General features: G+C 43.8%; 1 protein-coding gene across 1 annotated transcript in view; it reads right to left on the bottom strand.

Moving 5' to 3' along the window:
- Positions 1–1,360: 1,360 nt before the first annotated feature.
- LOC110527773 (potassium voltage-gated channel subfamily D member 3-like) overlaps positions 1,361–15,937 on the bottom strand; it is a 67,240-nt gene continuing 52,663 nt past the window's right edge. The window contains exons 3-6 of the mRNA XM_036983255.1: positions 14,394–14,498; positions 8,236–8,328; positions 3,602–3,855; positions 1,361–3,238 (exon numbers count right to left, since the gene is read on the bottom strand). Of these exons, the coding sequence (XP_036839150.1) occupies positions 3,010–3,238; positions 3,602–3,855; positions 8,236–8,328; positions 14,394–14,498 (681 nt within the window). The 3' untranslated portion in view covers positions 1,361–3,009. The remainder of the gene's footprint in view (positions 3,239–3,601; positions 3,856–8,235; positions 8,329–14,393; positions 14,499–15,937) is intronic.

The raw sequence follows: 15,937 nt of genomic DNA, 5'->3' as shown, positions 1-15,937 counted from the left end.
ATGTCTGCCATTCAGAGGGTGAATGGGCAAGACAAAAGATTTAAGTGCCTTTGAATAGGGTAAGTGCCAAGCACACCGGTTTAAATGCGTCAAGAACTGCAATGCTGCTGGGTTTTTCCACACTTAAGTTTACCTTTTGTATCAAGAATGGTCCACTACCCAAAGGACATCCAGCCAACTTGACACAACAGTGGGGAGCATTGGAGTCAACATGGGCCTGCATCCCTGTGGAACGCTTTCGACACCTTGTAGAGTCCACGCCCTGACAAATTGAGTCTGTTCTGAGGACAAAAGGGGGTGCAACTCAATATTAGGGAGGTGTTCCTAATGTTTTGTACACTGTGTGTATATAGGGGTAGTATACTATTGATATGATTTGAACTCATCTTTCTCGTGACATGGTCAGCAACAAGTTAACTTAGCTCTTTTTAATAATTACACATAGGCTCACCACCATGGACAATATAACTGAATGTCCTAACCTCTATTTAATACAAGGATGAGAACACAAAAGTCAATACAAAACATACCGATTCCTCAAATGCAACACAGTATTTTCATTTTCATTGTTCAAAAACCTACAGCGTGGAATAATCATTTTATACGTAAAGAACCAAACAAAAGACTTGTTTATCTGTTATAATTTTGCTGCAGTTGTCACAAGCTATTCCAAACGCCAGGCACCTACAGCATGGACAACAGTTAATGTAACATGTAGAGGAGGCCTGTTCACATCCTAGTAGGGCACGAACCCGGTTTCAATCCAACCTTTTTCTGCAAATAAAGTACATGTCGGATAACATTTTTTGGGTAAACTTTCTAAACGTCAACAAAACAAAATATGCTCGACAAGGTGGTATCTTTTTGTGCCGGTAAAGTCAACAATGCGAGAAATGTCAGTGGAAACGCTTTTATGCGCAAATATTGATATAATAACCATCATATCGAAGTAAACTTGGGAGTCATGCGATGACATGTTGTGTGGTCCTCCCACTACGATTTATGATGAACTTCACAAGGTGATGAGCTTGATTCTCCTTTCCAGCAAATATCGAGGGTCTTATTCCGGTGACATGATGATCAATGCTTGACTGCTGTTTGACAACAACAAAAAATTCTTGCTCTTATCCATAATAATCTCATCATGTAAACTAGCCTACCCGCACTAACAATACTAATCGGTAGAGTGCAAAATGCGATGGAAACCCATTGAACGTCAGATTTTTATTCGGTACAAGACTTTGTGTGCGCGTAACAAGTCCGTTTGGTGGAAACACACCACTGATGGGGAAATGCGCATATTTTCTTGATGCAGATTTTTGAATATTCGCATGAAACTCTGTCGCCAATTAGATGGAAACCTAGCTAATGACATCCATGGTTGCATGGGACCATGGTGATTCTACTGTCTTCCACTGAGCTGAAAAAACAACGACTAAACTGCTATTCTAAAGTCTTAAAAATTAGGACATTTTGGGAGAGAGAGAAAGACAGAGATAGAGAGCATGGGAGAAAGTGAGAGAGCAAGGGAGAGACAGAGACCGAGTAACAGCAATGGTACTGTAGTGTGTCTGATAAAATATTCTAGCAAAAAAATAGTTAGCCCATAAAATATTTGTCTGAGTAGTCATTTATGTTCCTTTGATTTTAAAGGGCGACTGAACTTCCTGCTTTGGCCTGGTTTTAGATTTGGTTCATTAAGAAATGCTAGCGGCCATGGCTGAATTCAAACGTGAGTTGGTTTCAGGGTGTGGTTTGTTGTGGGTGTCGCTTGTGTGTGTTCGCAGGTGGGAAGAGTTACACAAATTATTTAGGTAATTAGTTTCAGCAGACTAGTGTGCGACTGTGGCAAAGTTGGTTTGACTTTTGATAGCCTATCTCTGGGGATGGTTAGGTACCGTCAATGAAATACACAATATAAATGGGACAATATTTTCATGTTGCCCATGTTTTAGTTCTCTCGTTAAATGCTTTCAATATTTGTATATTAATTAATTTCTACAATTTATAATTGGTTTGAAGTTTTTAATTTATTGAAATTTGGAGCTATTCACCTTTAGAATGTTGTGGTCCCTAACTAGCCCCATAGGGATATCGAATGTCAAACTAAACTGACCATGGGCATTACCAAACCCAAGGAAAACTGTTACGGTACCCTTCATTCCAGAACATACATTTTTTTTCCTGACATCTCACAAATCTGGATGAGACTAAATTTATGACCCAAATTATCCTATTCACATTTTGTTGTCGATTTTGACAGTATAATAAATGTCTGACTCATATCGATCCCATTATAGGCCATTTTCAAAATGAGAAATGGCTTTTTAGGGGCAGTCGCTCTTTAAGGGCATTGTGGACGGATGAAAATCTAATCAGGTTTAAAAACCCACAAAAGTATTAACATTTCATAAAAGTATCATCACACACGTACATACATACACAAACAAAAAAATCACCACAATCATATTAACCGACACACCTCGTCCACTGGAGAAGTGAAAAAACTCCAAAACTGTATCAATCAAGGTGAAACTAGATACGACAAACAGAAAACGCAAAGAAGACCAACCAAACTCGAGTTAAAACATTGATCGTTGTCTTCATCCTCCTTTGAACCTTGTAAGTGTAAGAAGAATATCTTTTACACATTTAGGGTTGAGCTGTAGCCAGATCAAGAAAATAAAGAGTAGGTGCGAAGTGCACAAAGACACAGTGACTTCCTTTGTCCTGTCGATTCCCGCAATTCAAACATACTGGCCCGTTTTTGGGAAATGGGCACACAGTAGCCTACCATCAGCTGACTTGCGTTTCAACATTTCTCTCAGTATACAGTAGCCTATCCCCTGGCTTCTCAAAAGGCCAAGTACATTCCTTGGAAAATGGGAGTTCCCTCCCATTTCTCTTCCTCTAAACAGGCGACAGGGTCCTTCAAGGCAGAGTTCAAGTGAAAGTCCCCTTCACCTCTCCTCCTGCTCAGTCAGTCTGTCGATTGGGTTCGTCACACAGTCACAGAGCAGATACTTTAATGACATTGGAGCTGGCGGTGGTATTGATGCTGGGGGCCTGTGGGCCGGTGGGGGGTGGGGGGGGTCTGCGCTGGGGGGGTCCGTGGAGACCGCCCCCGTCAGTGGTGTCGGAGGGGGCCGTGGGGATGCTGATGATCGCCGTGGTGATCTGACTGCCCTTGCAGTTGATCAGGCCCACATCGTCTGTCTTCATGTTGAGACTGGAGCGACTGAGAGAAAGAGAGGGTGAGAGAGAAGAATGAGAGAGTAATGAGACAGACAGACAGACAGACAGACAAAGGGGGTGGGAAAATACTGTAAAAGTGCAGTCATTTTACAAACGGCCCAACAACTTGTTGTAACAAAAGCGATAGACGATCCTACAGTGCCCTCTAGTGTATTCTATGGGGACTGCATGTGTGCATGACGCACATCTGTGCTGAGTATGATGAAGTTGCCCTAAGACACTGATCTAAGATCAGTTTAGTATGTTAATGGTAAGGGATTTCCTTCATAAGTTTATTGTAGATGTGTGCCTAAGGAGAGTCAACTCCAACCTGTGTCCATGTGCCTGGCTGCCTGCGGTCTCTAACCTGGTGGTATGGGGCAGCTTATCCCCACACTGGATGTGCAGGGCGCTGAGCTCCTGTAGTGAGCCCTGCTGATGGCTGGGCTGGAGGGGCAGGCTGGAGTTGGGTAGTGGGGAGTTCATCTTCCCCCGGCGGGTACAGCAGGTGCCTATGGGCCCGTCCTGGCTGGAGAAGGAGGGGCTGTGGGAGGTGTAGCTCTGGATCGTGGTCTCCAGGCAGTTCTGCTCATACAGCTGCTCATCCACAAACTCATGGGCCTGCGAAGGAGGAGAGGGATCAAAAGACAGCTGCTGCCGGGTTGATTATATATTCACACTATATAAGTGAATATATAAGGTTTATATAGTGATATAATAGATGTTATCACTATATAAAATCAGACCTCAGAGGATGTGTGCCATGCTGGGTAACAGGTCAACCAGTGTTTCCCCTAGGATTGTTTTCAGCAGCGGTGGTAAAGTTAGCATTGGTGCTCCGGGGGCATCCTTTTGCTGGGGGGAGAGAACATTTTACGGGTTTAAAGCTAGTTTCCAGCAATTTTACACATTTTGCCATGGGGCTGAGAAACAACAATCTGTTTTAAATAAAATGTTCTGCAATTCTACGCAGTTTGCCATGTGCTTATGCCGTGTGCTTATGCTATCTGAGTGACTCAAACATTATAACAAAATTGATGGCCCCCAAGCCATGACATTTTGGACATTTTAGATTCTCCCTGCTGCACAAATTTTATTTTGGGGATTATTCTCAAAGATGATCTTATTTAAAAACATATAGGTTTCATTATCTTTATTATCTCTATATTTGGTTTTAGTCATCCTAAAAACTATTTTCGGGGGTGCTGCTGCTGTGCTGTTTGTTGCAACTACCTGCTAAAGGTAAACAAAATACTTTGAATAACCGTTTAATCAAAACTCTGCAAATAACACAATAACGTCTTTGTTTTTTACTCCCTCGCTTCAGTACCGGGATACCACCAACAGAGCCAGGCTACCAAGAGCTCAACTCCTACAACGCTCTCTATGGAACTACTAAAGGAAAGTGCTTATTTCCAGCGTGTGAGTGTGACTCCAATTGTTGGCCAGTACCTGCTATAATTGTATGTTTTATATCCCCCACGACTAGACACTGGGGACACAGCTCTGAGAGGCTACACCAAACGCTAACACGCAGCCGGTCCGGTGCGTAGCAAGGAACAGCCGGCGACCTGCCACTGACAACAGACTCAGCCATCACCCGCCCCCCTGCACTTCTCTCTCACTCTTCACATTCAAAGAGACCGACAACATCACAGTTGTGCGAGGCGCTGGTAGGCGCGTCCGCGGCCATAGAGGGAGCATCTAAGTCCCTGGCAGCGCCGGGAAATGTTTGTTCTCTTGGACTGTCGGCATTCAGCAGTGAAAGTTCCTTTGAATCTGCTGGGGATTCGCGTGCTATTAAGTGTATCATCTGCGACATGTTCATAGCTGTCACGGGGAAAGGTCCATTTGTGAAAAATGTAGTGAACTTGATGCAGCTAAAGAAAGGTTTATTAATCTTCATGAACAAATAAACAATTTGACCAAGCGCCTTGAACTGAATAAGACTTCCACGATCCTATCGGCATCTTCAAATGCTTCCTATCAAAACATCCAAGAAGATCATAATGGGACCTTCCTGGACTATGATCAATTTCCGTCACTGCACGCCTCTACAAGCTTGAACCAGAAAATAGCTGCTCATTGTTCGACTCCAGGTGAGTGTAAATGGATTCGTCTCGGAACCAGAGAGAAGAAGAGGAACTGTTCTCGGCACGCCTGCCTTCTTCCCCCGCACCTGGACTTAAGACTTTGACATCTCTTTGAGCCCCTGTACCAGCTATCTTTTGCCGGGGACTTGGGTGTTCTGTCCATGGCTGTGGATGTCCCTCCAGCTACCTCTCCCTGTCCTAGTCAATCAACTGCCTGGGCACAGAATGGACCACCGGGCCCCCCTCTGCTGGGTCGTGCTCTCGATCAGAGCTCTTTCCCTTTGGCTGTTGTGGCCTGCACGCAGCCGGCGTCTCAGCATCCCTCTTCACAGGTGCGTTATGTGGCTCTGGCCTCGCAATCAACTTCGAGACACGTCAGAGGCCGGATCCTTCCAGCTATTGTGATAAGGAGTTCAATGGTGAGGAATAGATCTGTACCCGGGGCAAAGACTTTGTGTTTTACTGAGGAAAAAGTTCAGGATATCACTAGGTTGCTTCCTGAGGCTGTGTGTCATGGTTCATGTGAGGGTCGAATGACATTATGAAGGGCAATTCACAACAGCTGAAGATGGATTTAAAATAACTGATTGGGTCACTACTTGACACCAACAAATATCTGGCCCTCTGCCCTCCCTAAACCGTGGCATTGAATGGTTCAGCAGACTTTTAGCCCTCCATAACTGTCTACGAGGCTATTGCAGCTCTCTATGAGTGTAACATTTATTTACAATTTTGATACCTTCTGGAAACAAAGCTTGTATTATAAGGAGGATATACCATCTGCTATATAAACAGAAGACAGATGGTGTTCTTTAATGGAAGCCTCTCCAACAAAATCCAGGTAGAATCAGGAGTTCCCCAAGGCAGCTTTCTAGGCCCCTTACTTTTTCAATCTCTACAAACGACATGCCACTGGCTTTGAGTAAATGTATGCGGATGACTCAACCCTATACACATCAGCTACCACAGCGACTGAAATTACTGCAACACTTAACAAAGAGCTGCAGTTCATTTCAGAATGGGCGGCAAGGAATAACTTAGTCCTAAATATTTCAAAAACTAAAAGTACTGTATTTGGGACAAATCATTCACTAATCCCTAAACCTCAACTAAATATTGTAATGAATAAGGTGGTAATTGAGTAAGTTAATGATATTGTAAACGGTCTACTATTGATACCACAGTAGCTAGGATGGGGTAGAATTCTGTCCATAATAAAGTGCTGCTCTGCATTCTTAACAGCACTATCAACATAGCAATTCTTATAGGCCCTAGTTTTTTCACACCTACTGTTCAGTTGTGTGGTCAGCTGCCACAAAGAGGGACTTAGGAAATTGTCAATTGGCTCAGAACAGGGCAGCATGGCTGGCCCTTGGATGTACACAGAGAGCTAGCATTAATAATATGCATATGAATCTCTCCTGGCTCAAAGTGGAGGAGAGATTGACATCATCACTACTTGTATTTGTGAGAGGTGTTGACATGTTGAATGCACCGAGCTGTCTGTTTAAACTTTTGGCACACAGCTCGGACACCCATGCATACCCCACAAGCCATGCCACCAGAGGTCTCTTCACAGTCCGCAAGTCCAGAACAGACTATGGGAGGCGCACAGTACTACATAGAGCCATGACTACATGGAACTTTATTCCACATCAAGTAACTCGTGCAAGCAGTAAAATTTGATTTAAAAAACAGATAAAAATACACCTTATGGAACAGCGGGGACTGTGAGGTCTGAGGGCACACACTTAATATGTTGTGAAATCTGTTGTGAATGTATTGTAATGTTTTAAAAAATGTATAACCGCCTTAATTTTGCTGGACCCCAGGACGAGTAGGTGCATGGGGATTCATAATAAATACAAATACAAACATGTCTCCAAAAAAAAAGAAAAAGTTTTGTACAGAGGAACCCTCATTTTCTAGTCATTGAGTATGGTTAGAGTATGGTTTTCTAGTCATTGAGTATGGTAGAGTATGTTTGTCTATTTATTGAGTATGGTAGAGTATGGCAAGAGTATGGTTTCTATTTACTGAGTATGCTAGAGTATGGTCAGAGTATGGATTTCTATTTGGTGAGTATGGTAGAGTATGGCTAGAGTATGGTTTTCTATTTGGTGAGTATGCTAAGAGTACGACTAGTGTATGGTTTTCTATTTATTGAGTATGGTAGAGTATGGTCAGAGTATGGTTTTCTATTTATTGAATATGGTAGAGTATGGTTTTCTATTTGGTGAGTATGGTTAGAGTACGACTAGTGTATGGTTTTCTATTTATTGAGTATGGTAGAGTATGGTCAGAGTATGGTTTTCTATTTATTGAAGATGGTAGAGTATGGTTTTCTATTTGGTGAGTATGGTATAGTATGGTTTTCTATTTATTGAAGATGGTAGAGTATGGTTTTCTATTTGGTGAGTATGGTATAGTATGGTTAGAGTATGGTTTTCTATTTGGTGAGTATGGCAGAGTATGGTCAGAGTATGGTTTTCTATTTATTGAGGATGGTACACTATGGTTAGAGTACGGTTTTCTATTTATTGAGTGTGGTAGAGTATGGTTTTCTATTTATTGCGGATGGTACACTATGGTTAGAGTATGGTTTTCTATTCATACAGATGTAGGCTCTTAATTTAAGACTGTTTGCTACAGCAGGAAAATAATCCCGCAGCAACAGGAAATGTGAATTATTATGTGGATTATAATTCATGGACATTTTCGTAGGTGTTTGATACATTTTTCCTAAGGTAAAATCAAGTTTCAAAGTGGAAATTACAAACTTCAGAGGCCTTTTTAAACCTCAAGTTAAAAAGTTGTACATTTCCAGCACTGCAGGACAGTTCTCCTGCAACAGGGCGATCAAATGAAGATCCTACATCTGTAGAGTATGGTTGGACTAGAGACTCACAGTGGTCTTCTCCAGACAGTGCAATAGGTGGTGGTGTTGGCTCTCTAATAACGACATGCCCTTGTTGAGCTGCTGTTCCTCTTCCTCTGATCCCTTGGTGGACAAACAGAAAACACACAGAAACACAGAGAAAAAAAACATACAATGCAAACAAACATTGTTAATATTTGAGCTCCAGGTATTTTGTTTCATTATTAACATGGCTACCAAACAAATAGTTAAGACTGAAACATCAGTGGCACATACAGTCTTTTCTGACAGAATCAAGCGCCTAGAGAATGCTGCATGTATAGAATTTCATTGTAACATCATGTGATGGCTGATTTAAATACCTCGTGGATATTGTTTTGCTTGTAAGGTTGTTGCTTCAGAGAGTTGAAAAATATAGAATAGACAGACAGAAAGAAACAAAAAGGCAGAAAGTGCTTTTTACTCATCTGGATAATTCTTTACATTTCTTTTGTGAATGACTCATCCTAGTCTCACAAAAATGACTGGACCTTGATTCAATTTCAATTGAACACATTTTTTTTGTATCTATCAGTTAAACATGTTTAACCTCTTTCAATAACAATCATGTTAAAACACATTTAAAAAAACAATATGCCGACACACCTCCTGTTTGCAACAAATTCGGCTAGGCACAACATTGGACAACATCTGGAAATACTAGTCTCCATCAACAGTGATCTGTTCCATTTACTGTCAATCAAACTACACACACAGTCAGTCCAATGGTGGACAGTAACAAAGCGTTTGATGTCTCTGAATGATACTCTTTGAAGTATTCTCAGTTGGATGAATTCTTCTGGAAGTATAGCCTAGCTCCTGTGAGAGGGATACACTACAAGACCAAAAATATGTGGACACCTGCTTGTCGAACATCTCATTCCAAAATCAAGGCCAATAATATGGAGTTGGTCCCCCCTTTGCTGCTAGAACAGCCTCCACTCTTCTGGGAAGGCTTTCCACTAGATGTTGGATCATTGCTACGGGGACTTGCTTCCATTCAGCCACAAGAGCATTAGTGAGGTTGGGAGGCCTGCATTCAAATGTATTCCAAAGGTGTTTGATGGGGTTGAGGTTAGGGCTCTGTGCAGGCCAGTCAAGTTCTTCCACAGAGATCTCGACAAACCATTTCTGTATGGACCTCGCTTTGTGCACGGAATCATTGTCATGCTGGACCAGGAAAGGGCCTTCCCCAAACTGCTGTTACAAAGTTGGAAGCACAGAATCATCTAGAATTTCATTGTATGCTGCTGTGATAAGATTTCCCTTCACTGGAACTAAGAGGCCTAGCCCGGACCATGAAAAACAGCCCCAGAACATTATTCCTCCTCCAACAAACTTTACAGTTGGCACTATGCATTCGTGCAGGTAGCGTTCTCCTGGCATACACCAAACCCAGATTAATCCGTTGGACTGCCAGATGGTGAAGTGTGATTCATCACTTCAGAGAACACCCTTCCACTGCTCCAGAGTCCAATGGCGGAGAGCTTTACACCACTCCAGCCGACGCTTGGCATTGCACATGGTGATCTTAGGCTTGTATGTGGGTATTGAGCCTAAGGGAGCGGTGCGAGTGGTATGCACCAGATCTCCAGTGCTCACCCACAGCCCGGTTCAACCTGTGCCTGCACTCTGGAGGGTCCGGGCTAAAGGGGTCATCCAGCCTGGAGGAGTGGTGCCAAGGCTGTGCACCAGGGCTCCAGTGCTCCCCCACAGCCCAGTCCATCCGGTGCCTCCTCCACGCACCAGGCCTCCTGTAGGTCTCCCCAGCCTGGTGGGTCCTGTGGCAGCCCCACGCACCAGGCTGTCTCTTCGTCTCCTCCCTCCAGGTTCGCCCGTCTGTCCTGAGCTGCCAGAGCCGCCCGTCTGTCCTGAGCTGCCGGAGCCGCCCGTCTGTCCTGAGCTGCCGGAGCCGCCCGTCTGTCCTGAGCTGCCGGAGCCGCCCGTCTGTCCTGAGCTGCCGGAGCCGCCCGTCTGTCCTGAGCTGCCGGAGCCGCCCGTCTGTCCTGAGCTGCCGGAGCCGCCCGTCTGTCCTGAGCTGCCGGAGCCGCCCGTCTGTCCTGAGCTGCCGGAGCCGCCCGTCTGTCCTGAGCTGCCGGAGCCGCCCGTCTGTCCTGAGCTGCCGGAGCCGCCCGTCTGTCCTGAGCCGCCCGTCTGTCCTGAGCTGCCAGAGCCGCCCGTCTGTCCTGAGCTTCCGGAATAGCCCTTAACTCCGGAACTGCCAGAGCCGCCCTTCACTCCGGAGCTGCCGGAGTCTCCCGCCTGTCCGGTGCTGCCGGAATCTCCCGTCCACCCGCGGCAAGGGTCCCCAGTCTGAGGTCGGCGGCGAGGGTCACTGCTCCCAAGGCACCACTTAAGTGGGCCGAGACTATGGTGGAGTGGGGTCCACGTCCCGCGCCAGAGCCGCAACCGCGGACAGACGCCCACCCAGACCCTCCCCTATAGGTTCAGGTTTTGCGGCCGGAGTCCGCACCTTTGGGGGGGGGGGTACTGTCACGTTCTGACCTTAGTTCCTAGTTCCTTTATTATGTCTTTGTGTTAGTTTGGTCAGGGCGTGAGTTGGGGTGGGTAGTCTATGTTCTTTTTTCTATGTTGTGTTTATGTGTTTGGCCTGGTATGGTTCTCAATCAGAGGCAGGTGTCGTTCGTTGTCTCTGACTGAGAATCATACTTAGGTAGCCTGTTTTCCCCATTTTAGTTGTGGGTGATTATTTTCTGTTTAGTGTTTTTCGTCACCTTGCAGGACTGTTCGTTTGTCGCTTTGTTGTTTTGTTCAGTGTTCAGTTGTTTTATTAAAAATATGAACACTTACCACGCTGCACATTGGTCCGAGATCTCATACTCCTCATCAGAGGAGGACGAATTTCGTTACAGCTTATGCTCTGGTGCAGGTTGATTTTTCAGAATTGTTTGTTTCAATCTTATTCTACCCAAACATAAATAAGATACTTTAAAAAAATTATGTTTTACTAATCCAATCTGTTAGTAGTTGGACTTATTGCACCTGTTATTGAGATGGCTGTTCCAGTTTATTCATTCTGAATGGTTGCGGGTGATTAAAAGTTCCAATTGTTGGATATCCTCACTCTGGTTGGATTCCAATTACATATCACTTTGTAAGGCAGCAAACTGTGACTTGCAGGCTTGATCTGGCCTGTAAACCAGAAGTTTCAGACCACTGTGTTAGGGTGTAACTAGGCCCCCAAAGAAAGGTTTTATGATACAGTTGAAGTCGGAAGTTTACATACACTTAGGTTGGCGTCATTAAAAATAGTTTTTCAACCACTACACACATTTCTTGTTAACAAATTATAGTTTTGGCAAGTCGGTTAGGACATCTAGTTTGTGCATGACACAAGTCATTTTTCCAACAATTGTTTACAGACAAATTATTTCACTTATAATTCACTGTGTCACAATTCCAGTGGGTCAGAATTTTACATACACTAAGTTGACTGTGCCTTTAAACAGCTTGGACAGTTCAAGAAAATGATGTCATGGCTTTAGAAGCTTCTGATAGGCTAATTGACATAATTTGAGTCAATTGGAGGTGTACCTGTATTTCAAGGCCTACCTTCAAACTCAGTGCCTCTTTGCTTGACATCATGGGAAAATCTAAAGTAATCAGCCAAGACCTCAGATTTTTTTTTTAAAGACCTCCACAAGTCCGGTTCATCCTTGGGAGCAATTTCCAAACGCCTGAAGGTACCACATTCATCTGTACAAACAATAGCACGCAAGTATAAACACCATGGGACCATGTAGCCGTCATACCGCTCAGGAAGGAGACACGTTCTGTTTCCTAGAGATGAACGTACTTTGGTGCAAAAAGTGCAAATCAATCCCAGAACAACAGCAAAGGACCTTGTGAAGATGCAGGAGGAAACAAAAGTATCTATATCCACAGTAAAACAAGTCCTATATCGACATAATCTAAAAGGCCGCTCAGCAAGGAAGAAGCCACTACTCCAAAACTGCCATAAAAAAGACAGACTACGGTTTGCAACTGCACATGGGGACAAAGATCTTACTTTTTGGAGAAATGTCCTCTGGTCTGATGAATCAAATATAGGACTGTTTGGTCATAATGACCATCGTTATGTTTGGAGGAAAAAGGGGGAGGCTTGTAAGCCGAAGAACACCATTCCAACCGTGAAGCACAGGGGTGGCAGCATCATGTTGTGGGGGTAATATGCTGCAGGAGGGACTGTTGCACTTCACAAAGTAGATGGCATCATGAGGTAGGAAAATTATGTGGATATATTGAAGCAACATCTCAAGACATCAGTTAAAGCTTGGACGCAAATGGGTCTTCCAAACCCCAAGCATACTTCCAAAGTTGTGGCAAAATGGCTTCAGGACAACAAAGTCAAGGTATTGGAGTGGCCATCACAAAGCCCTGACCTCAATCCTATAGAAAATGTGTGGGCAGAACTGAAAAAGCATGTGCGAGCAAGGAGGCCTACAAACCTGACTCAGTTACACCAGCTCTGTCAGGAGGAAAGGGACAAAATTCACCCAACTTGTTGTGGGAAGCTTGTGGAAGGCTACCCGAAACGTTTGACCCAAGTTAAACAATTTAAAGGCAAGGCTACCAAATATTAACTGAGTGTATGTAAACTTCTGACCAACTGGGAATGTGATGAAAGAAATAAAGGCTGAAATAAATAATTATCTCTACTATTATTCTGACATTTCACACTCTTAAAGTAAAGTGGTGATCCTAACTGAACTAAGACAGGGAATATTTACTATGATTAAATGTCAGGAATTGTGAAAAACTGAGTTTAAATGTATTTGGCTTAGGTGTATGTAAACTTCCGACTTCAACTGTATATGTATTGTCATAAAGACTTTAATTTAAAGATAACATACTCACTTAGACACTCACTTGGTGTAGGCTACAGTACTAAACACCAAGGAATACAACACCCATGTTGCTAACAAACAGTCATGGGTTGTAACTACCATTCACTCGATAGGCAAAGCACTCTGGTAAATATGCAAATAAGGTTAAATTAATTCTCAAGTTGAATTGTATGTTCACTCAACCAAAAATGTAAAGTTCATTGAAGATACAATTCAACTTGAGAATGTATGTTGGTTCAGTTCTATGTCCAAAACTCACAGATCTATTGCAACTGGTTGCCTTACAATTGTACGTTGAATCAAAATCATATTTTTTTTTACAGTGCAGTTCTTCTGTCAGATGTGTGGACCCACGCAGCCCTGGCTGGCTGGCTGAAGTGACATGAACATAATTATAAGTGCCAGAGCGCTGTGACTCATCACAGCCCTGGTAAAACCACTGACTAAATTAAGCCTCTGAAAGCGTTACCATTTTTATGATAATTTTGACACTTCCAAAACTCCCGTGGACGCTCAGCTCCCAAGTCATTTACAGAGGAGATGTGAATGGATTTCAGCCCGTGCCGCAGTTTAACAGAGTGTTGCTGTGAGCATGTCAGTTATGTTAGTTTGTATGGATGTGTGCAATTTGTTATTGTAATCCATCCACCACTACCTTAATGGAGAAGACGTGAAAAGATATGGGAGGTCTGTCCATGAACACCTGCTCTGACGCGCCCCATCTCTTAATTCATCCCACAACATGAATACTAATGCCTGATAATTGATATGGTCGTTTTGAGCCATTTGCTAATGGAATATTTCAATGTAGCGGCCGGCACAATCATGGTCAAAAACAAAGCATAACACATACAAAAGCAACACAAGCGTGACTGTAGCACTCAGAACACAATAACAGTTTTCCATCTCCATTTTCAACCATGTTTAATTCGGCTATAGAAAAGACAAATGCCTGGCTCAGCTTAATGACCTGTAGAACGAGACACAACAGACTTGTGAACTGAAACAAGATAACACAAAGGAGAGAACGAAAACACACAGCAGGTGGAAATGGGAGCAAGCCAAGACATTTAGTAAAGAGAGAGGATGTACTGTCTGGTCCAGACAATCACAATGATCAGTCGAGCCAAAGACATTACAGCCACATGGTGCCTCAATGAATCGAATCACTGCTGTTCGGCCTGAGATCTGAAAACTCAACCTCAACCTTGTGGTACGCACCACTTGCGTGCATATCTCAAACTAGGTTTGGGCCTTCAGAGGTCCAAAGGGCAACCTTACCGTGAGCTCCAGCAGTTCGTTGAGGAGGTCGTTGCGTTTGCTCTGGAGGAAGCCCGTGCAGGAGCTGCCCGTCTGGGCTATTCTTATCCGGGCCAGTCTGGCTTTCTGCGTAGGGAGAGGTTAACATGTCAAGCCCAGGCAGGGATGAGATATGTCTTATCATCATTTAGTGGTGAGAATTTGCAGCCTCGTCATCACCCCTTCCCTGGATGATGTAAGTGTGTCACCATGGATTTGTCGGGCTAGAGTGGGCTCACCATGTAAACATTGTGGTGGTGATCACTTTCAGTCCTGTTCATATCACAAGGTATCAAGCTATCCATCAGTCTTAGTCTTACCCACAGCGAAAGCAGCATGTCTTTTATATAGCCTCTTTAAATCCTATCCATTTCTCTCAGCCGTCATGATTCTTTCTCCACCTTCTAGGACTGAATTATAAGTGTTATTATAAGTTATTGGTAAAAAAAAAAAGACTACTCTGAGATCCCAGGGTACATCTAGTGTGATATTAAAGAGGAGATTCAAGTGTCTACTCTGAGACAACAGACTAAAGTGCTTTTCAATCGTTCAAGGCGAGAGTACTTTCTTTAACCTTGGTCCGGGTGATTGCTTTGCACAAACACATTTTTAGATATCCCCAAAAAGAGTAGCATTGCCTTCCCTGAAGACTCTTGACATGTTAGGGTTTAGAGGTTTGGTGATTCAACCTGTGAGACAAGCTATGTTGTCCTTGGAGATTCTAGGGCGCCAGGCTATGTGCGACTGAGCTAGCACCTATAGCCTGGTCCCAGATTGGTTTGTGCTGTCTTGCCAACTCCTATGTAATTGACAAGACAGCACAAACCGATCTGGGATCAAGCTAGCACCTCTATGCTGCTGCTACCCTCTCTGCCTGTCACCAGTGGGAAATAAAAGAAAACTTAATTTAAATGAGCAGGCTCATGACATCTGCTTTACTTGACATGTTGATCAAAGGCTTCGTTCATCGCATGAAAGAATTAAATAAAAAACTCAAATGAAAGACTGGAGCAGTAGCTAACTGAGAGGAGTCTTTGAAAATGTTGGTTGACGTGTGCTGATGGTTTTGTAAAAAATAAGAGAATAAACTTTCAAACTTAATCCTGTTCAACTTCCTTCCGTATCGCTTCACTCTGTGCTGTCTGACGAGAGTGGATGGTTTACCGATTCAGCTGTGGCCATGCTGCAGCCACAGCCCAGCCACAGCCCAGGAGTAAAATAATATTAACCTCTGAGTAGTGTGTCTAATCTGATCTAATGGAGCCAGCATCCTTTCTGTCCAATCAGACGGGCAGCTGGACTGCAGCCATCCACACATGACACAGGATAAAGTTCCAGGAGTTTCTCTGAAGGGAAGCCATTCTCCGTTCTGTGCTTGAAGTTTTCCTTCTCCCCTGGACTCCCTCGTCTCTCTGCCTCTGACGGCACACTGTTTCTCTCTGTGTGGCTCCACCTGACTTTGCCATTTCATTAACACTGTGACCCCAGACCATTCAGAGCCCACTGTGCTCCTGGTGAGAGCCTCC

Source organism: Oncorhynchus mykiss, chromosome 7 (assembly GCF_013265735.2).
Source record: "Oncorhynchus mykiss isolate Arlee chromosome 7, USDA_OmykA_1.1, whole genome shotgun sequence".
Taxonomy (NCBI): Eukaryota; Metazoa; Chordata; class Actinopteri; order Salmoniformes; family Salmonidae; genus Oncorhynchus; species Oncorhynchus mykiss.
Note: the sequence above shows the minus strand (reverse complement) of the source record. Positions and strands in the feature narration are given on the sequence as shown.